General features: G+C 41.9%; 1 protein-coding gene across 2 annotated transcripts in view; it reads right to left on the bottom strand.

Annotated features, from left to right (window-relative positions):
• The window catches only part of LOC311445058 (uncharacterized protein), a 155,319-nt gene that overhangs the window by 43,755 nt on the left and 94,931 nt on the right, over positions 1-16,633 (bottom strand). Inside the window, exon 5 of one of the 2 annotated variants that reach the window (XM_084536743.1) lies at positions 14,651-14,705. The exons of the other annotated variant lie outside the window; for it this stretch is intronic. Coding sequence (XP_084392869.1) covers positions 14,702-14,705 — 4 coding nt within the window. The 3' untranslated portion in view covers positions 14,651-14,701. Of the gene's footprint in view, positions 1-14,650; positions 14,706-16,633 lie in introns of those variants that run through there. 2 annotated transcript variants of the gene reach the window in all.

Here is a 16,633-nt window from a genome sequence, read left to right as displayed (position 1 = left end):
GCTGACCCACAGCTCTCCGCTGAGCACGTCCTCCCAGTCCTGGGGACTCTGGCTGTCCTCTGTGTGAAGCACATCGTGTTATTTGTGCAAATATTTACTTGTGTATTCATTATTCTTTGCAGCAGTTCTACTTTTGCTACTTCTCTATGAATAATGTATTTAATGGGGGAAAAATGCAGGAAGTAGCATTTTACCTGTGGGTTGTGCCCTTGGCCAAGCGCTAGGAGAGGCAGGTGGTGATTAATAGCTCTGCAACCCCCACCCGCACGTCTCACCGAGATACTCGGGGAATAACCTGGGTAAAATTATGAAATAAATGAAGGTGCACTGAAAAAATGCATTATTGAAACCAGCATCCACGCTCAAAAATAAATCAGAGTTATTTGGCAGCCCAAGTTAGAGTTGCTTGGTAGGTGATTCTCTAGGTTGATTCTGGCCTTAGCACCCGCATGGGATTTCACTTGGAAGGGGAATATCGGTTTGGAAGGAGACAATAGCAAAATCTTTCTCAGGCACTACCACTAATGTTGCTGCATCACATTTTATCCTGCCAGATGAACTGGTTTCAAAATTAGAAAACCATCGCACTCATAGTAAATATTTTCCTAATTCTTTACTGAAGTTGTGATGATCCCAATCTCCCACAGAGCTGTCCAATAAATAAATAAATAAAAAGATTGAGGTGAAAAAATGGGACAAAAGTATTAGTTTTTGCCCCAAAATTAAGATGTTTCTGGTCACTTTGATCCATCTTTAACTTAAAATCTAGCCGGTGACTTTTTGAATTAAAGAGAAATGTGTAAGCTGCAGCTAACATGTTCTGGTATTAAAATTAGTTTTAGGAATTGAAGAGGATAGCATAGCATGGAAAAAACGCATGAGATGATAAAAACTAAACCTAAAAGAAACCAGATAACTGGCAAATATTTAGAAAAAGAATCTGTGACAATAAGGCACCAGAGCAACATGTAAAGCAAAGATGAAAAAGTAAAGAAAGAACTATATAATATTTACATGTAAAGACAATTCCATTCAGAAAGCAACTTTTACTCCTAAGATTTGAGAGGAATTTACTACTGGTTGTATTCAGTGATGAACCTACCCATCAAAAATACAGAAATAATGCAGTAGCAGTCATGTCCTGGAGAAAAAATCAGGCACAGGAGCTGGACTGGAAGAAACTGATGGATGCAACCTCTTTTTGTGCTAAAATAAATGTGTGAGAGGAAGCTGATTTTGTTAGTGTATTGATTGCAGATCAGATCAACCTAAAGGGCTTTTACAGAAGCAGATGTTGGCCAATACACATCCAGTGCCAACAACAAAAAAACTCAAAGCACCATATCTCACCTCTAAAAGCAGGTCTTGGGATCAAGGACAATTCCTCTCCTTTCCTTGTGGCACTTTGATGTTCCTAGATTGGGTGTCATATAGAACGATGTGTTCAAGTTCAGCTGCAAATTATTAAGGCTGTAAAGAAACCCTTGGGCAGGCAGTATATAATTATCAAAACAAAGGAACTCATCTTCATATTAGGCTCATGAAGCAGTGTGGTGTGTGAACACCTATGTTTGCAAACCCAGGCTGATTCCAAGTCCAATACAGCAAAAATCAGGTGCAGAAACCCATGAAGTAAACAACGTCAAGGCTATAAAGGCTGAGACAACTCAATAGCCCAAGGTTTTCATAGCGTGCCCTCCAATCTCATCCCAAACCAGAAAAGACTGATGAGGCCAGTGCCTGCAACACTGGTTTAGCTAATAACCTAGAGGTTATTATTAAACTTGGAAATTATTTATGTTTTGTTTTAGTGCCTGCTTTGATTTTTTCCTTGAGCCAAATGCTAAAATTTCCAGTTGCTGCGAGTTTAAGACCTCATTTGCAAACTGTTTTGTTTTTTTCCTCATCTCCAAGATGTATACAATACTTGCACTGCATCTGACAAGATCCCTAACACAAAGCTTTATTGTAGATCCTATTGGTTTAGTGTAATTATGGCAATTAATTTGATAATTAATAAAAGAAAATAACAAGAAAAAAGGAGTTGCACAAAAGAACATCTAAATGAAGCTCGAAGAGGAATGGACTATGTTTTCACTTTTGGAAATTTGCATAAAAAGGCTACGTAAGCAATAACAGAAAAATAACAGATGTCTACAAGAGAAAAAAAAAAAAAAAGAAGAAAACAGATCAGAATAAACACAGTTCCACTCAACCAATTAGAAACGTTTGTTTGGTCCAACAAAGAAGCTTTACAAGTCTTAAAATTTCTGTTTTAGTCACTGTCCTAACATAGTTGCTGAAAATTGCCCAGATTTTTAAGGATTTGTCCTAATCACATAAAATTGTACCATCATTTTCTTTGGCTGTTACTGTGCTCAATAGCAAATCTAGCCAACAAGAGACATGTAAGTCTTAATCACGCTTCAATACGAAAGACCTACAATTCACTTCTCAATGAGACATAACGAGTCAGATAGAAGGTGACTGGCTTGTTCACATTGTTTGGGGAAATTCAAGTACTATAGATTTTCTACAAGCTCTACATACATTTTTGCAAAAAGTAATTCTGTTATTGTATTTGCTGTCTTTACACTTTTCCTCTTCTTTTATCATTGTATTAAGGTTTGGATACTGTGAGAAACAGCAATGGGGGAAGAGGCAAATATCTGCCCTCTTGGCATACTTCTGTCTGTTGGCATTCTGGAGAACTGTGGTCAAGTCCTCTGGACTGACTGCAGCAGCACTAAGAGTAATTGAATGAAACCTTCCTGAACAAATCTTGCTCTCAGATTAATGAGGTTTGCTCACATTTCAGCTATCTGTGGGCCACACAGGCAGGAACTGACCCTTCTGAGCTGGAAGTCTCAGGAGCAAGCAGGACTTCCAGGATCACAGGCTACGGCTGCCATTGTGCTCATGCAAATACTGCACAGCCTGAAGCAGGGATCAAAACGTTCCAGGTTAGCCATACCTTGGCACCAATGGTCCATTGAACAGACAAATTCAGTAAAGCTCACCTTAGGACACCGAAGTGAAAAATAACTTGCATAAAGCCTGGTCCTTTCCCGATCACCATTCAGCATATCCTCCTCACCAAGGACAACCTGCTCACCTACTGAATGCCTGCAGTGGTCATTTATCACATCCAGCGCACGCATGGACTGAAGCCCAGAAATGAATCCAAAACAAGAATGGCAGGAGAGAAAAAAACCCTTCCCATCCTGCTGCTCTTTCATGTAGCCCATATAAAACTTAACCACCGTGTTCTTCAGATGACCCTGAGAAGTCTCGAAAATCTCTGGCATCTCATCACCCTGCAGTGATTGTTGGTCCAACGATCACCCACGCTCCATGAGTTTCATCTAAAAGTTTAGAGGAGAAAAAAAAAAAAAAAAAAAAAAAAAAAGTGAAGCCTATTGGCTTCATCTTGTGTACTGTTACGAGTTTTTGTTTTATTTTATTTTTTTTAAACTTTAGTCCGGCATGAAGAAAATCAAAGGGATATTTTAATGAACACTTTTTTTTTTTCCCTGTAAGACAAGACTTGATCTGTGACAGTATGCAGGAAGTATTGGGTGATAGTCCTGATAGGAAGATTAATAAGGTGACAGGATGGCTATTGGTGTGCTGGCACCAATCATGCCCTTCCAATATACCTCCATGATCAGATGGCTCCACGTACAGCTTGGTTCCTACAGTCCTTCAGTGAACAGCAGCATTACCTTGGATGTCATGGACATCTTAATTCACTGACAACTAGACTGAGATCTTGACTTGCTCTACAGTTTGTTTTTTTACCAAGTACTAGGCACAGCAGCTGCATCACCTACACTACCAAAGAAGTTCATTTTTCTCTGACATGGAAAGTTTGGCACATGAGGAGCAATACAAAGGCCTAACAAGAAAAAAAAATCCAAAATAATGACTACTTCTCCGACTGCATGAAATCAGTTAAGAAAGAACGTAAAAGTTAAGAGATGTTGATGCAAAAGGCCAGAATTCATTTTACATCGTTTGAGTCTGCTCACTTTTGGAGAGCATTGTCTGCAGATTTATGATTCACCAGGTAGCTCTAAGGCTGTCTAGGCAGTTTGGCAACAGCCTCTGAGATTGTTATAAAGGAGAATGGAAATTGAAGCTGAAGAGGATGCTGTAAAGTAATTGGATTATTAACTGCTTCCATCCTGAATGACATGCAGGTGCATCCAAAAAATGTTCTTTCCTATTACTTTTGGACACACTGTACCAGGTATTTCCAACACATTTCACAGAATGCCCTACTTAGAGGAGAGGTGCTTTATTCTCTCCATTAAGGAGAAGGTAGGAGCTATCAGCCAAATCGAGGTCCTTTTCAACCACTTGCTAAAGACTCTATGACTCATTTAGAAAAAAGGAGAAATGACGTCTCTGACAAATTTCAAGCTAGGTAACAGGCTGTCGTCTCCCTACATTTCCTGTTTGCTTCTGTATTTTACAATGTGCTTCATTTTGGCACATGGTCAGAAGGAGACCACTAGTGGATACGACCTCTACGAACCTGATGCTTTTCAAGCAACTGCTGTAGGAAAACAGAACTGCTGAGTGCACAACAGGGCTGGTGTGCCCACATGCATTTTTACAGCTGGTTTCCAGTGCTCCACCTTTGAATCAAGCAGACTCTACAGGGCTAAGAAAGTCAAAGACAAAACCCAATCAAATCCATGTCAATGAACCCTGCTGCCTCGCTTCTTACTTTCCTTTATTCTACTTTTAAGTGACAGTAACGAGTAAGGACATATACATGTAAATACAGGCAGCCTGAAGATGCCTGGTTCCTACAACAAAATCCTATAAGAGCATCCCAGGTAACAGTGCAGTGCTCACTTTGACAGGCAAAGTGATGTGGCATGGCATGTGAAAGGTCACAGGAAGGTGGAAAGGAAGGAGAGGAGATAGAAATGGGACTTTTTTTGTTGACGAGAATTGAGTGACAACTGCTCTCTGCAGTTGTTTGCTCCATCCTACTGCCTTTCCAGCTGACACAGTTTCATTCAGCAGAAGAGGAATGGAGGAGAGAGAGCTAGAAAAGAATTCTGTCCCCTTCCATGGAAATTGCAACAGTGAGGGGAGGGGAGCGATTTGATTTGAAGTAGGACAACATGGCAAAGACTCCATTGTCTTCACAAGTATGCAGAGCAGCAGCACATCAAACCATGATAATGAAGCCCCAAGAAGGCTCATTACCAAGAGCCTGGGCACCAGAGCTAGCGCTCACAGCGAGACAGCCAAAGTTCTTACCAAACACGAGTGCTCACAGACAACTCGCTGCTTAAAAGCAACAAAGTGCTGTGAAACAGTAAGTTAGAATGATCTTATGGATGCCTTAGCAAAAAGTAAAGCTTCACGAAAACACAGCCAAGTCTTGGTGAAGAGGGGAAAAAATGTATGTTGAAAGGTGAGTTGAAATGTGTGTGTGAGAATAACGTGGGACAGAGCAGCACCGCAGCAGGCATCCTCTTTTCCCTCCTTCTAGAGAACAGGGAGGCGAGAGGGAAGAGAAGACGTACAAATGCCAAGATGTTGCAGGGAGGATATTATGTTTGGGGGATGTCTTAACAAGCAAGTGCCAAAAGCAGAATTGAAAGCAATATTCCTTTTTTTTTTTTCTTTTTAAAAAAAAAAAAAAAGATATTTTGGAAGAAATTAATTATCAGAGGAATTTTGCATACCATGCATTTCAGACATATCATTTTACACACAGAACAGATCAAGCTTTTTTCTTATTTTTTAGGGGAAATAAGCCGCAGGGAGTCTCATAGCCTCTTGGTATCATGTCAAAAGAGATGTGAACATTTCAGACAGACAGATCTTTGTGAAGCCTGTTGAGAGGGTACTGTAATGTACGGTATTTGGCAAAGACATTTTCAAAGGGTTGCCAAGCCCCTGTCAGTTTATAGATTTAAGACCCCGTTTGTTTAAGACCCTGTTTACAAAGCAATGCATCATGTCACAGCATGGCAGTGAAGTTGTAAATGGCTCCCAAATTTTGAAAAAGCTCTGTGCTGCAGTGGAATACAGATCACCGGGACACAACCATAGGTTTCAGGAGAAAATGCAAGCATCTTCCTACAAAATCTGCATGTTACATCCTGAGCTGGCATAAATCAAGGTGACCCTTCTTCAGAAAAAGATCAACACTGATTTACACATGCTGAATCATACTATCTTTTGAGTAACACTGGCCTAAAAGCCTCAGGACTGGGTCCTCAGGCAGACCTAGATGTCTAAATCCTGCTGGCTGCACAGAATTCGGTATCCAAATCCCTTTGTGGGTCTAAGCCTAAGTGACACAGCAACCTACAGGCATGCTTACAGCACACGATAAACACAGTACACTTCATTCATATCCAGACTAGTTCCAGATTTGGCACCAGAAGAGAGACAAGTGATGCATGGGCTAATTAGCCCTGCTTAAAGAGCCGGATGGGACTAATGCAGATATCCCGCTCCCAGGAGCTGAGCCACTACCCCTGCTGAGCTGGGCCTTATGGCCGCATGCACTTGTTCAACACTGTTCCATGGCTTGCTAACACCAGGCTAAGCAAGATGTTTTCATAAGTGACACGTGCCCATCCGTTCACTGCAGGGGCTCCCAACACGTGAGGAACTTTCCTGGCAAACCCACAGGGAGTCAGCTGGAAGAAGGGAGCAGTGTTTGGGACATCACAGCTCAGGTGCACTGCAACCACCCCACTGCTAACAAAGCCAATGCATGGAGCCGGCTTGTGTCCCTCTACACCCAGTCCCCCCATCTTGCTGATCCTGGACCCGTGCAAGTGAAAAATGCCCTCAGCTCTAGCCACCAGCAAGCCTCAGACAACACCATCCCTTCCCACCCCCAAAAAGTTTGCACAGACTTCGCTCAGACAGGATCAGCTAACGCCTTTCCCCACTCTGAGGAACAAAGGCTGCATTCAGCTGGGTTGTCCTGGCTGCTGCTGAGCAGGGTTAAACTGACCTCTCGGCCCAGCCATCTTCCTCTCTTCCACCCCTGCCCTTGGGGTCCTCTCAAAGCCATGCACTTAGCTACCACTGGAATCCGCTCTTTTCAGTTCTGCCCAAAGGACCTGTGTTTTACAAACAAAAACCAACTATTAAGAACGTTTCCATTTCCCCATGTTCCTCTGACAAAACAAAAGCACAGAGGTTTAGCACCTCTGCAGGAAAGGAGCTGGGTGCTGGTGGACACCAAGTTCAACATGAGCCAGCAACATACCTTTGCAGCATAGGCGGCCAACAGCATCCTGGCAGGGCCTGGGTCATCCACGGCAGACCATTGCCAGTGGTGGAAGAGGTAATTGTTCACCCCTGCTCAGCCCTGGGGAGCCCTCTCTGGAGTGCTATTGTCTGTGGCCACTTCTGGACAGGTTGGTGCTCAAAAAAAGTCCAGCAAAAGACTATTAAGGTTAATAAAGGCTTGAGACACCTGACATGCAAGAGGCAGAGAGAAGCGTGTTTGTTCATTCTGGGGAAAGAAGGCTTAGGGTGGTGGAGGACTTACTTGTGTATGTAAATACCAAGTGGGGACAAGTAAAGAAGAATGAGCCAGACTCTTCTAGGTGACAGCACAAGAATCAACAGGCACAAGCTGAAATACAAAAAAAAAATCCATTCAAACATAAGAAAAAGCTATTTTCTCCTGTGAGGATGATCAAACACTGCAACATGTTTTCCAGAGAGATTGTGGAGTCTTCATCCTTGCAGATATTCTAAACTCAAACGTGGCCCCAGGCAACTCTCTGTAGTTGACCCTGTTTTGATCAGGGACTTGGACTGGGCAGACCCTAGATGTGCCTTCCAACCTCAGCCTTCCTGTGATTCTGTGACTACTCTATTTAGATGTGGAAGTTATACTGGCAGAGCTGAAGAGTGCAGAAAACCTCAGGGGAAAAGGATAGGACAAGCTGGGGGTGGTGGTAATCTCTGAACCCAACACAGCTATGGCCAGGTCAGCATGTCCAAAGGTAGCTCCACACTCCAGTCTGCAGTCTAAGTCACACTCAGTACTGTGACACCAGCCAAGATAAACCTCAAAGGCATCAAAGCGATTGCTGGAATGATAGATGGAAATACAAAATAAAGTGGGATTTAACCGGCACCTGATGGGGTAAGCAAATTGGGACATAATTGGAGGACAGAAGTCCTAATGAGTTATTCTGCTTTTAAGTTAGTTGCTGTAGAGTTTCATTATATTTTTTCATACCAACTGAGCATGAAAGTTCTTCCTCTGCTGATAGAAAGAGAACAGATAAAACTCAGAACTCTACGCAGCTTGCTGCCTCGTTCCTCTGCTGGAAAACGATAATTATCTCAGGCCTGCCTAACACTGTAGGATTTATCCCAGAGGGTTTTAGTGCGTTCATTGTTCTATACAGCTCTGGGTTTTTTTCATCCACAGATCGCAAACTGTTTTACTGTGGGGAAGGCAAGCTGATCTCTTTAAAAGACATAAAACTCTTCAAGCCGTATACATTTTATGATGTATTCATCTCTCTTTGTATGTGATTGCCAGAACTGGGACAAGTGCTTGGCAAGTCATATAAGACAGAAGGAAAATCTTTGCAAGACTTGAGGGGGGAAGAAAAGCCAAAAAAATTAAAAAAGCAACACAGGACTTGGTGCCCACGCAAAGAGTAAGGATGATACCATAGCAGCTTTCAAGCTCTTTGCTCTGTTTGTACTAAGGGTGGCTTCATGTGCAGTCCCAGCTGAAGCACCCCCTAATCACCAATAAAGTTGCAAGAGCCTTCAAGGGCCCTAACTGTACCCAGGCTTGCTTGGATTTCTTCAGTTCTGAAATTTTGAAAGAATATGGTCTGAATGGGTCAACTGGTAGTAAGTGATCTTCTCCTTACAAGCCACTAGGAAGTTGTGCTCAGGCTTCGGACATTGCAAGCACCTCCCAGTGGGCCAAAAATCCTAAGCTTATTGTCCTTGAGCACTCTGATCCTCCACACGCAAGTGGCAGGCAAGATTTTTTTGGCAGATACGACTTGATCACAACCCCAAAATATCATCTTTCTCACCTGCCTAGTTCAACAGAGGAATACCCATACTGATCAGCTCAGCACCCTGCCTCTGACAGCAATACCTTACATATTTATGGAACAAGGAGAAGACAGCCATGGCGCACTCCCTCCCCTACAATCCCGCCACCCTGATTTAGGAAGCTCTTAGACACTGGCAGTGCATTGCACCAGCATGCTGATTAGCCACACATCAACCCTTCAGAAACCTGCCCAATTTTTCCCTAAACCACTTACAGCTTTGAACTCTACATTTCCCATGACTGATTTCTACACCCTAAGTGGCACAAGAGATTTCCTTTTTTATTTTGTATTTGAGATGTATTGCCTATTTCTATTCTTGCTTTTCATTTATTGAGAAACAATGAGAAAAAAAAATCATCCCTAATTCAACCCAATCCACACCACTGCTGATTTTACAGAGCCCTATTTGATCTTCTTCTCAGTGATCTATTTTTCCAAGATGAAGGCTTGTAGCCTTCTCACACAGAAGCTATATAATAATATTCATGCCTGTCTCCACACTAGCCCTACTTATATCCTTTCTGAGATGAGGACTTTAATAGCATACCAAATCAGAGAGATGAGCACAGCTTTATAGAGTAACATAATGTTTTGTGGATTGTTCTCACTTCCTTTCCTAATAATTCACAAGAGTCAATTTGCTTTTTTGACTGCTGCTAGAATTAGCTGATGCTTTCAGAGGAATATTCACAATGACTTTCAGAGCACCTTCCTCAGTGGAAATAGCTAATCTAGACCCCATCAAAGTGTATGAATACTTAAGGTTATTTTTCCCACATATATTACTTTGCATTTATTAATACCGAACCTTTGGTTCTGTGCTGCCATTCAGTCACTTTTTATCATGTGTATTCTGCAGTCAATTTTAGTTTTTACCACCCTGAATATTCCATTTCAGTAAATTTTATCATCTCGCTATTAATTAATCCTCTTTTCCAGACCATTTATAAATGTGTTGAATGGCATAGGTTCTACCTAAAATCCACAGAAAGCCCATCAATAGCATTCCTCCAGTGTAAAAATCATCATTTTTATCATTTGCTTGCTGTCCTTTAATCAAAGTGCTTTCCCTTATTGAGAGCTTAGCCGTTAGTGTCAGACTAACAATGAACATCAGCTGGATAACCCTAATATACATGATCGTCTTAGAAAATTCACATTTCTAAGCCATAACTTCCTTTTGTATAAAACCTATTTTAGCTTTCTCATGAAATCATATTTATCCATGTATCTTCTAATTTTATTTTTCTATAAGTAAACAAACAGAAGCTAAAGTCCCATGTAGTGTTTTATTTTCCCAGCAGTTCCCCTCAGAGCCATGAAAGTCCTGTCTTTTAACTTCTTGCTTAACAGACTGCACTTATTAACACTCCTATGAGACTAGTGGTCGATGTGGGTCTCAATTTCTAATAATCAAACCCTCCCAGCACTACAGCCAGTCTGCCTGTACCAGTGGGGACATTCCTCCTGGTGGGAAGATCCCCTAGCTGGTGGACGATTCCTTCCTCATGACCCATTTCTCCCTCTCCCAGAAGATGCTCTCCTACCTGGAGGCTTTCCTCCTGCCTAGCAGTCTCGCTGCATTGAAGGTTGGGTGGCTCCACCATGCCCCTGCAAGCTTTGCCTACACATCTCCTGGCCTCCCTACATTGCAGCACAGCTCACCAAGGGCCAGCAATCCCCTACACTACCTGGATGCAGAAACCATCAGTTAATCAAATCAACGACTGCAATCAAAATACATCAGACCTCTGACTACACCTACTTCCTTCTTGTCTTACTTCTAACAGGTTTGGTCTACTTGCTTTTCATCCATTTCTTTCAGAACTTTTCTAAAAGTTTGGATGTAAAGAACAGCAGAGCTGAACTCCCCCCCATTTACTCTTCTTTCACTCAATTCCAACCAAAATGCTGCTTCCATTATTAAGGCCAGAAATTTGGGTGACTTGAAGATGTTATCAATGAGGCTAGATTAGAGTTTCTTTGCCAACTAGAGGTGACAAAAAGTGTCTTCAAATTTCCTTTACAGATTGATAGCACCGATGCCTTGCTTCAATCACATATAGTAAAAGACCTCAGTCAAATTGGTGACAGGAGCATGGTGAGCATGGTGAAGTAAAACTATATATTTACTTAAACTTTGAATATAAAGAGTGAACAAGGCAGAAAAAGGAATGACTCCTTAGTGTGACTTCAGCAGTTGAGAGACAGAAGTGTTTTTTAGGTTTGTCTCTCCTAACACTTATTTTATTACATATTGCTGGGCCCTTTCTTCTCCTTTTAGATAGAAGAGCAATATCTGCTTTTTCATGGTTGAGTTTGCTGAAGGGCAAAGAAAGGTCCTAGATTTCTGCCCTCTGTCCATCAGTATCAGGAAATCATTATTTCTATCCTGTGTCCCGGACTAAACCCATATAATAGCGCCTTCATTTCAGCAAATTCAAGGTTGGCCTTAGGTTGGCCTCCCTGTGAACTTCCTCAGGAAGAAAGAGTTGTTACTAACTAGCCATTAGCTAGACAAGAATATCAAGAAAAGGATGTTCTAGTGTCAATGAGACAAAAAGGAAAAAGATTTCTTCTGCCAATTGTCTGCTGCAGCCCTGAATGGCACCAATTGTTCATGACTGACTTCTGCAATGAAAAAAGCCAGAGCTCTTTGGCTAATACTTTTCTGCGCTCACTGATGCTTCTCCCTTCCATGGACAGAAGTCTAGAATAGTCTGGTGTAACTTGATGTGCATGAGCAGAGAACCAGGTCATGTATTTTCTTCTTGGTTAGGCTGAAACTTTGAATTTAGTCTGTAAGAATTTGAGTACCTTAACTGCAATTTGCAGGAGGCGCATATGAGATCTGGATTACATTAGCAGCCATCGTACTTGCACCAGATCATCCTTCCTTGTCTTGAGTTCGTACCTTGCACAGAAGTGATAATGACAGATTTACTTAGCTACTGATAGAAACCTGCAAGCTCTTCATTATGCATCTTGCAAAGGAATTCATTAAACTGTGGTTCAAGACGTCAAGAGATCCTTAAAGAGCCCTCCCCAGCCACTTCAACGTTTTGACTCTTAGAACTGCAGTAAGTGAGCCTGATGTTCAGGAGCTGAGGAGGCTCAGTGCTACGAGGGAACGAGCGCTCAAGTTCAGTTTGGCAGAGATGTGAGATGCGTGCAGCTCCAACAAACCCACTACAAAAAGGCAACACACCCTCTAACACAATCTAGAATTTAATTTATTTGAGAACATTGAAAACCTACAAAGACATTTCATTACAGCCTTGTCTCACCAACAGCAGTATCTAAGCACTTTTTGAGAATAATTCATCCACCAGAGTGCATATCTTAAAGATATAACACCTTACCTCAAAGTCAAAGGGCTCCAAGCATCTTGAAAATGGAGATACATGGAGGAAGAAATATCTGCAGCGAAGAAGGGCTCTTAAGTGCAAAGCACTAAAGCCCTGTTGGTGTTTATGTGCACAACCATGGTGCAGTCAGACCAAACAGGGTCAGATGGTCCTGCAGATCAAGCACTACCTCAGATTTCTTAGGGTCTGCCTCTTGACATGGCGTGCTCAGCTTCCCGGATCACTGAATTGCCTTCCAAGACACTGGCTACACAACATGGCCCCAGTGAAACTCCGAGTCACAGGACCAGCAACAACAGCCCCTCTTCCAGCATCACCAGTCAGCCCTCTGGACACAGGTGGTCCTGAGGGACCCAAGGTATTGCTTGGCTAGGTGGCAACTGGGAGTTTTCTTGAGATGGTAAGGAAGCCTGAACAACAGCCTAACACAGTCTGCAGATTTAATGAAGGATGCTACCCCTCACTTATTAGCATTTAGCTGAAACTAGAGTTTAACTATCATTAGAATCAGCGTAATTACCATGTGCCAGAGATCCATTCACCAAGCTACGTATCTCCACTATTTATATTTCAAGAGTAACTTGGAAACAGTATGAATTTTCTATCTCACACCCCTTTGAAAATTAGACTATTAAAATGATCATGCAGTGTAATACACACTATTTACTATTTCAGGTTTATCTTGCAGCCTCATAGTTTACAGCTAGCTACTGACTGGTAACCTAATTTTGTAGATGTGTAAAATGTTGCAATAAACAGATTACTACATATTTCAAACATTAATTGCCTTCCAAGGTCTAGAAATTTCTCAGTGAGCTCACCAACAGGTTTTATTGGCAGTATAAAATTTACTGTGTTGACATACCCTTTAAAACGCCGAATACATCAGAGCTAGCAAAACGCTGGGGTGAGATTACAGAGAATGAGTCAAAAATTTTTATATGAATTTCTTCCCACCCCATGCCCCCCATGTCTTTTACACAGCAACCCAAATTAAGCCACAGGAGAAGTGACAACACTTGTAAAGAAAAGTAATCACTCCTTACCAGAAGCATTCACAGGGAATTGCTAATGAAGCAACGCATTTATGCCGGAGAAGCCAAAGACACGAGAAAAAGGCCTCATTATATCAGGCGTTTGAAATATCCCACCAAGGCAAGCCAACGCAACACAAGACCTTTCAGTTTGTCAGACAAAATGAACCACTTAAAGACACTGTTGTGAAAGTCCTGATTTATATTAAATGAAATTTATTGCTATCTTATTAAGTTGACAGCTTCTGTAAAACTTACCCCTGAGAAAGGCATGCTGGCATCACATGGTTTGACCTAACTATTAATAGAAACTTCCAGTAGACAAAATGAAAGTACATATCTCGGAAGAGAATTCATGAAGACAACAGACATTCGAATTAAAATCAGCTTTGAAGACTGTCTCTCATAGCCAAAAAGAACATGTGAGACAGAAACAGAAATAACTGTAGATAGAAACTCGCAACCTTTTCCTTTAGTAAATGCACTCCATGAAAAATAAGAATTTACAAGAAAGGTCAATAAACTATAGTTTTACGTACATCTAATCAGTTTGAGCAAATCTGATTTTATCAGTTTTTATATATCTCATTCAGCGAGGGCACACTATATCTATTTTATTTGGTGGAAGAAATGATCCAAATAAAAATGCCCCTGCCTGATGGACTTGATTGCCTTACATCCTTTTAGAAAGCTTCAGAAGCGAGTTATTTTAAGCCTTGCTGGAGCACGTCTCTGAGCCCCTCTAGAAGAGGTGACCCCATGGCTCCCACAGCATCCAAAAGCAGGGCAGCAAACATGGCCTTTCCCAAGGGAAAATAAAACAAAAACGACACAGTAACGTACCCATAGTACAAGTGTGAATAAACAAATATTCTTTATATGATTCTACAAACAAAACAGCAAAAGAAAAGCAATACTTCAATTTCCAAAGAAGGAGTATTAAAAACAAAACAAAAACAAAACAAAAAAAAATCTTGCTGAAAACATGCAGTTTGCTTTAAAAAGTAGCTATAAACTCAAAAGGACTCAATCATCTTGAAAAGAATAAGCAGACTCCTTCCTGGGAAATGCAGCTTTTCCTCCTTTCATGCCAGAATTGACTCAAAGGAGATTTGCTATTGCTGTGTTTTGCGAGAAATTCAGCATTAAACGTGTAATCGGTGTTATCAGCATGGAGGTGTCTGACTGCTAACCACAGCCCCCACGCTCACCTGAAATTAGGAACAACAGTCACAGCGATCCCCACCCCGGCTGACAGAGCAGGGCTGGTTAACACCAAGGAGCTATTTTTCCCAGCGTTCATTTCCCATGCAAGCCCATGTTTAGGTGCACAGAGAACCCAATCCCCAGAGCCTGGAATCATGATTGAATTACCTGCATTTTTTTGCCTTTCTTGTTTGTCTTCCCTTCTCTAGCTGTTTCCCCATTTCACACCCTGGTTACCTATTCCCTCCACCTACCATGATGAATACACAGCTTTTGGGAAGTACGAAATTTTCTCACCCTATCTATGCAATCTCAAGGCATGCATCTGTCTGTTTTGAAAGCAAGAACCTTTCCTCTTCCCTGGGCTTGGAAATCCATCCTGTGTGGCAGCCACCTCTTCTCCAAAGCCAGCCACTGTAGTGGATGCCCATCCGTGTATGACTGTTCTCTCTGATAATCTAAATGCTGCAGGAATTGCATCAATTTTTGTGATTTCCTTTACCTGTATGTAAACCTACATCAGCTGGGAAGGTAAGCAAGCCCCCCCATTTAATTAAGTACCAAACCCTCTGTGTCACTCACATCATACACTGGGTAAAGCCCGATGCCACTCCTCTTGAAAAGCGGTCATGAAAACATGCATCCATAGGTACCCGAATCTACCAGCCTGAATTTGGTTTCAAAAATATCAAATCAAAAATATGTACAGGGTTGACATTCAAGAGCCATAAACAAAATGAGTGGCAATCATTCAAGCAGAAAGTTATTAACAGGTGGCAGTAAACAAACGTAGGCTCGAAGTGGAACAGAGGTTTTTGGTGATTTTTTTTCTTCCTAATAATGGATGTATGAGTAATTTAACTAATCGCTACAGTCGGTCTAGCAGAGCACATTTTTCTGGTACATAAACAAACAGAAACCTGGGAAGTTATAAGGACTGTGCTAGCAAATTAATCTTGGAATATAAATGTCACTCATGGAAAATTCCTAAACCCTTTCATTTTCTATTTGAACTACGGATTCATTTCAGTTGTTTTAAAGGTTTACTCTGGACCTGCATTCCAAGAACTCAAATACCACCGAAAGAGAGAAGGAAAATGGCACCCAGCCCTACAGCAGGCTGGGCATGGCCACAGCACCACAATACCTCCCTTCTGCAGGTGGCAGGATAAGGCCCCAGTTAATTAATTCTTGCAGGTTTCTAATGAGCAGAGATGGTTTATATTCACAGACTGCTTTTGCTGCCGTTTCATAATATATGCAGTAATTATGCAGCTGATGGAGCCTTATGTAGCTGCTACTTCTTTCCTATACATAAATTAACAGCAGGATTTGTGTAATGATGGGATAATGAAGGCCCAGGTCATTGGTATTCATCTGTAGAAGGCCTTGACAGGCTGGGTCAGACAGAAACGTTAGTTGGCTAACAGAGACAGAGACTGTTAAGGCATTCGTAATCTTACTCCGCTCAAGACCTACATTAACTCTCTCAAGGGCTGATTAAAAAAAGTTTTCTGCTCCCTCCCCCTCCCCCCCCCCCCTTTTTTTTTCTAAATGTGTTTGAGGGAAGCATCTTCCTCAAAAGACTAAGCCTGAGCTGGATTCCCCGTGATTTGCCATAGCATGAGGGGAAAACCACGTGTAGCAGCCTCACACTTGGGTCCGGGCATGCAGGAGCAGATGGGGAACAGGGACAAGGACTTCAGGAGCCCCAGCTCCCTCTCCTGCAGCTCTCTCTTCTCAGGGCTCTGGTTCTCCTCCATGGCACAGGACATTTACATAACTGCAATTGAGGCTGAGTTTTGGCTGCTTGCGCAGCAATGTTTTCACGTTACAACTTCCTGGTGCCTTTACGAGTTAATCTCCTGGTTCTGGCACTAAGTGTCTGTGTGCTGAGAGAACACCTCATTCCCTCTCTCCGCATTGCATTCCC

This window comes from Aythya ferina, assembly GCF_964211825.1.
Source record: "Aythya ferina genome assembly, chromosome: 15".
Lineage (NCBI taxonomy): Eukaryota > Metazoa > Chordata > Aves > Anseriformes > Anatidae > Aythya > Aythya ferina.
This window is presented reverse-complemented; position numbering and strand designations above follow the sequence as displayed.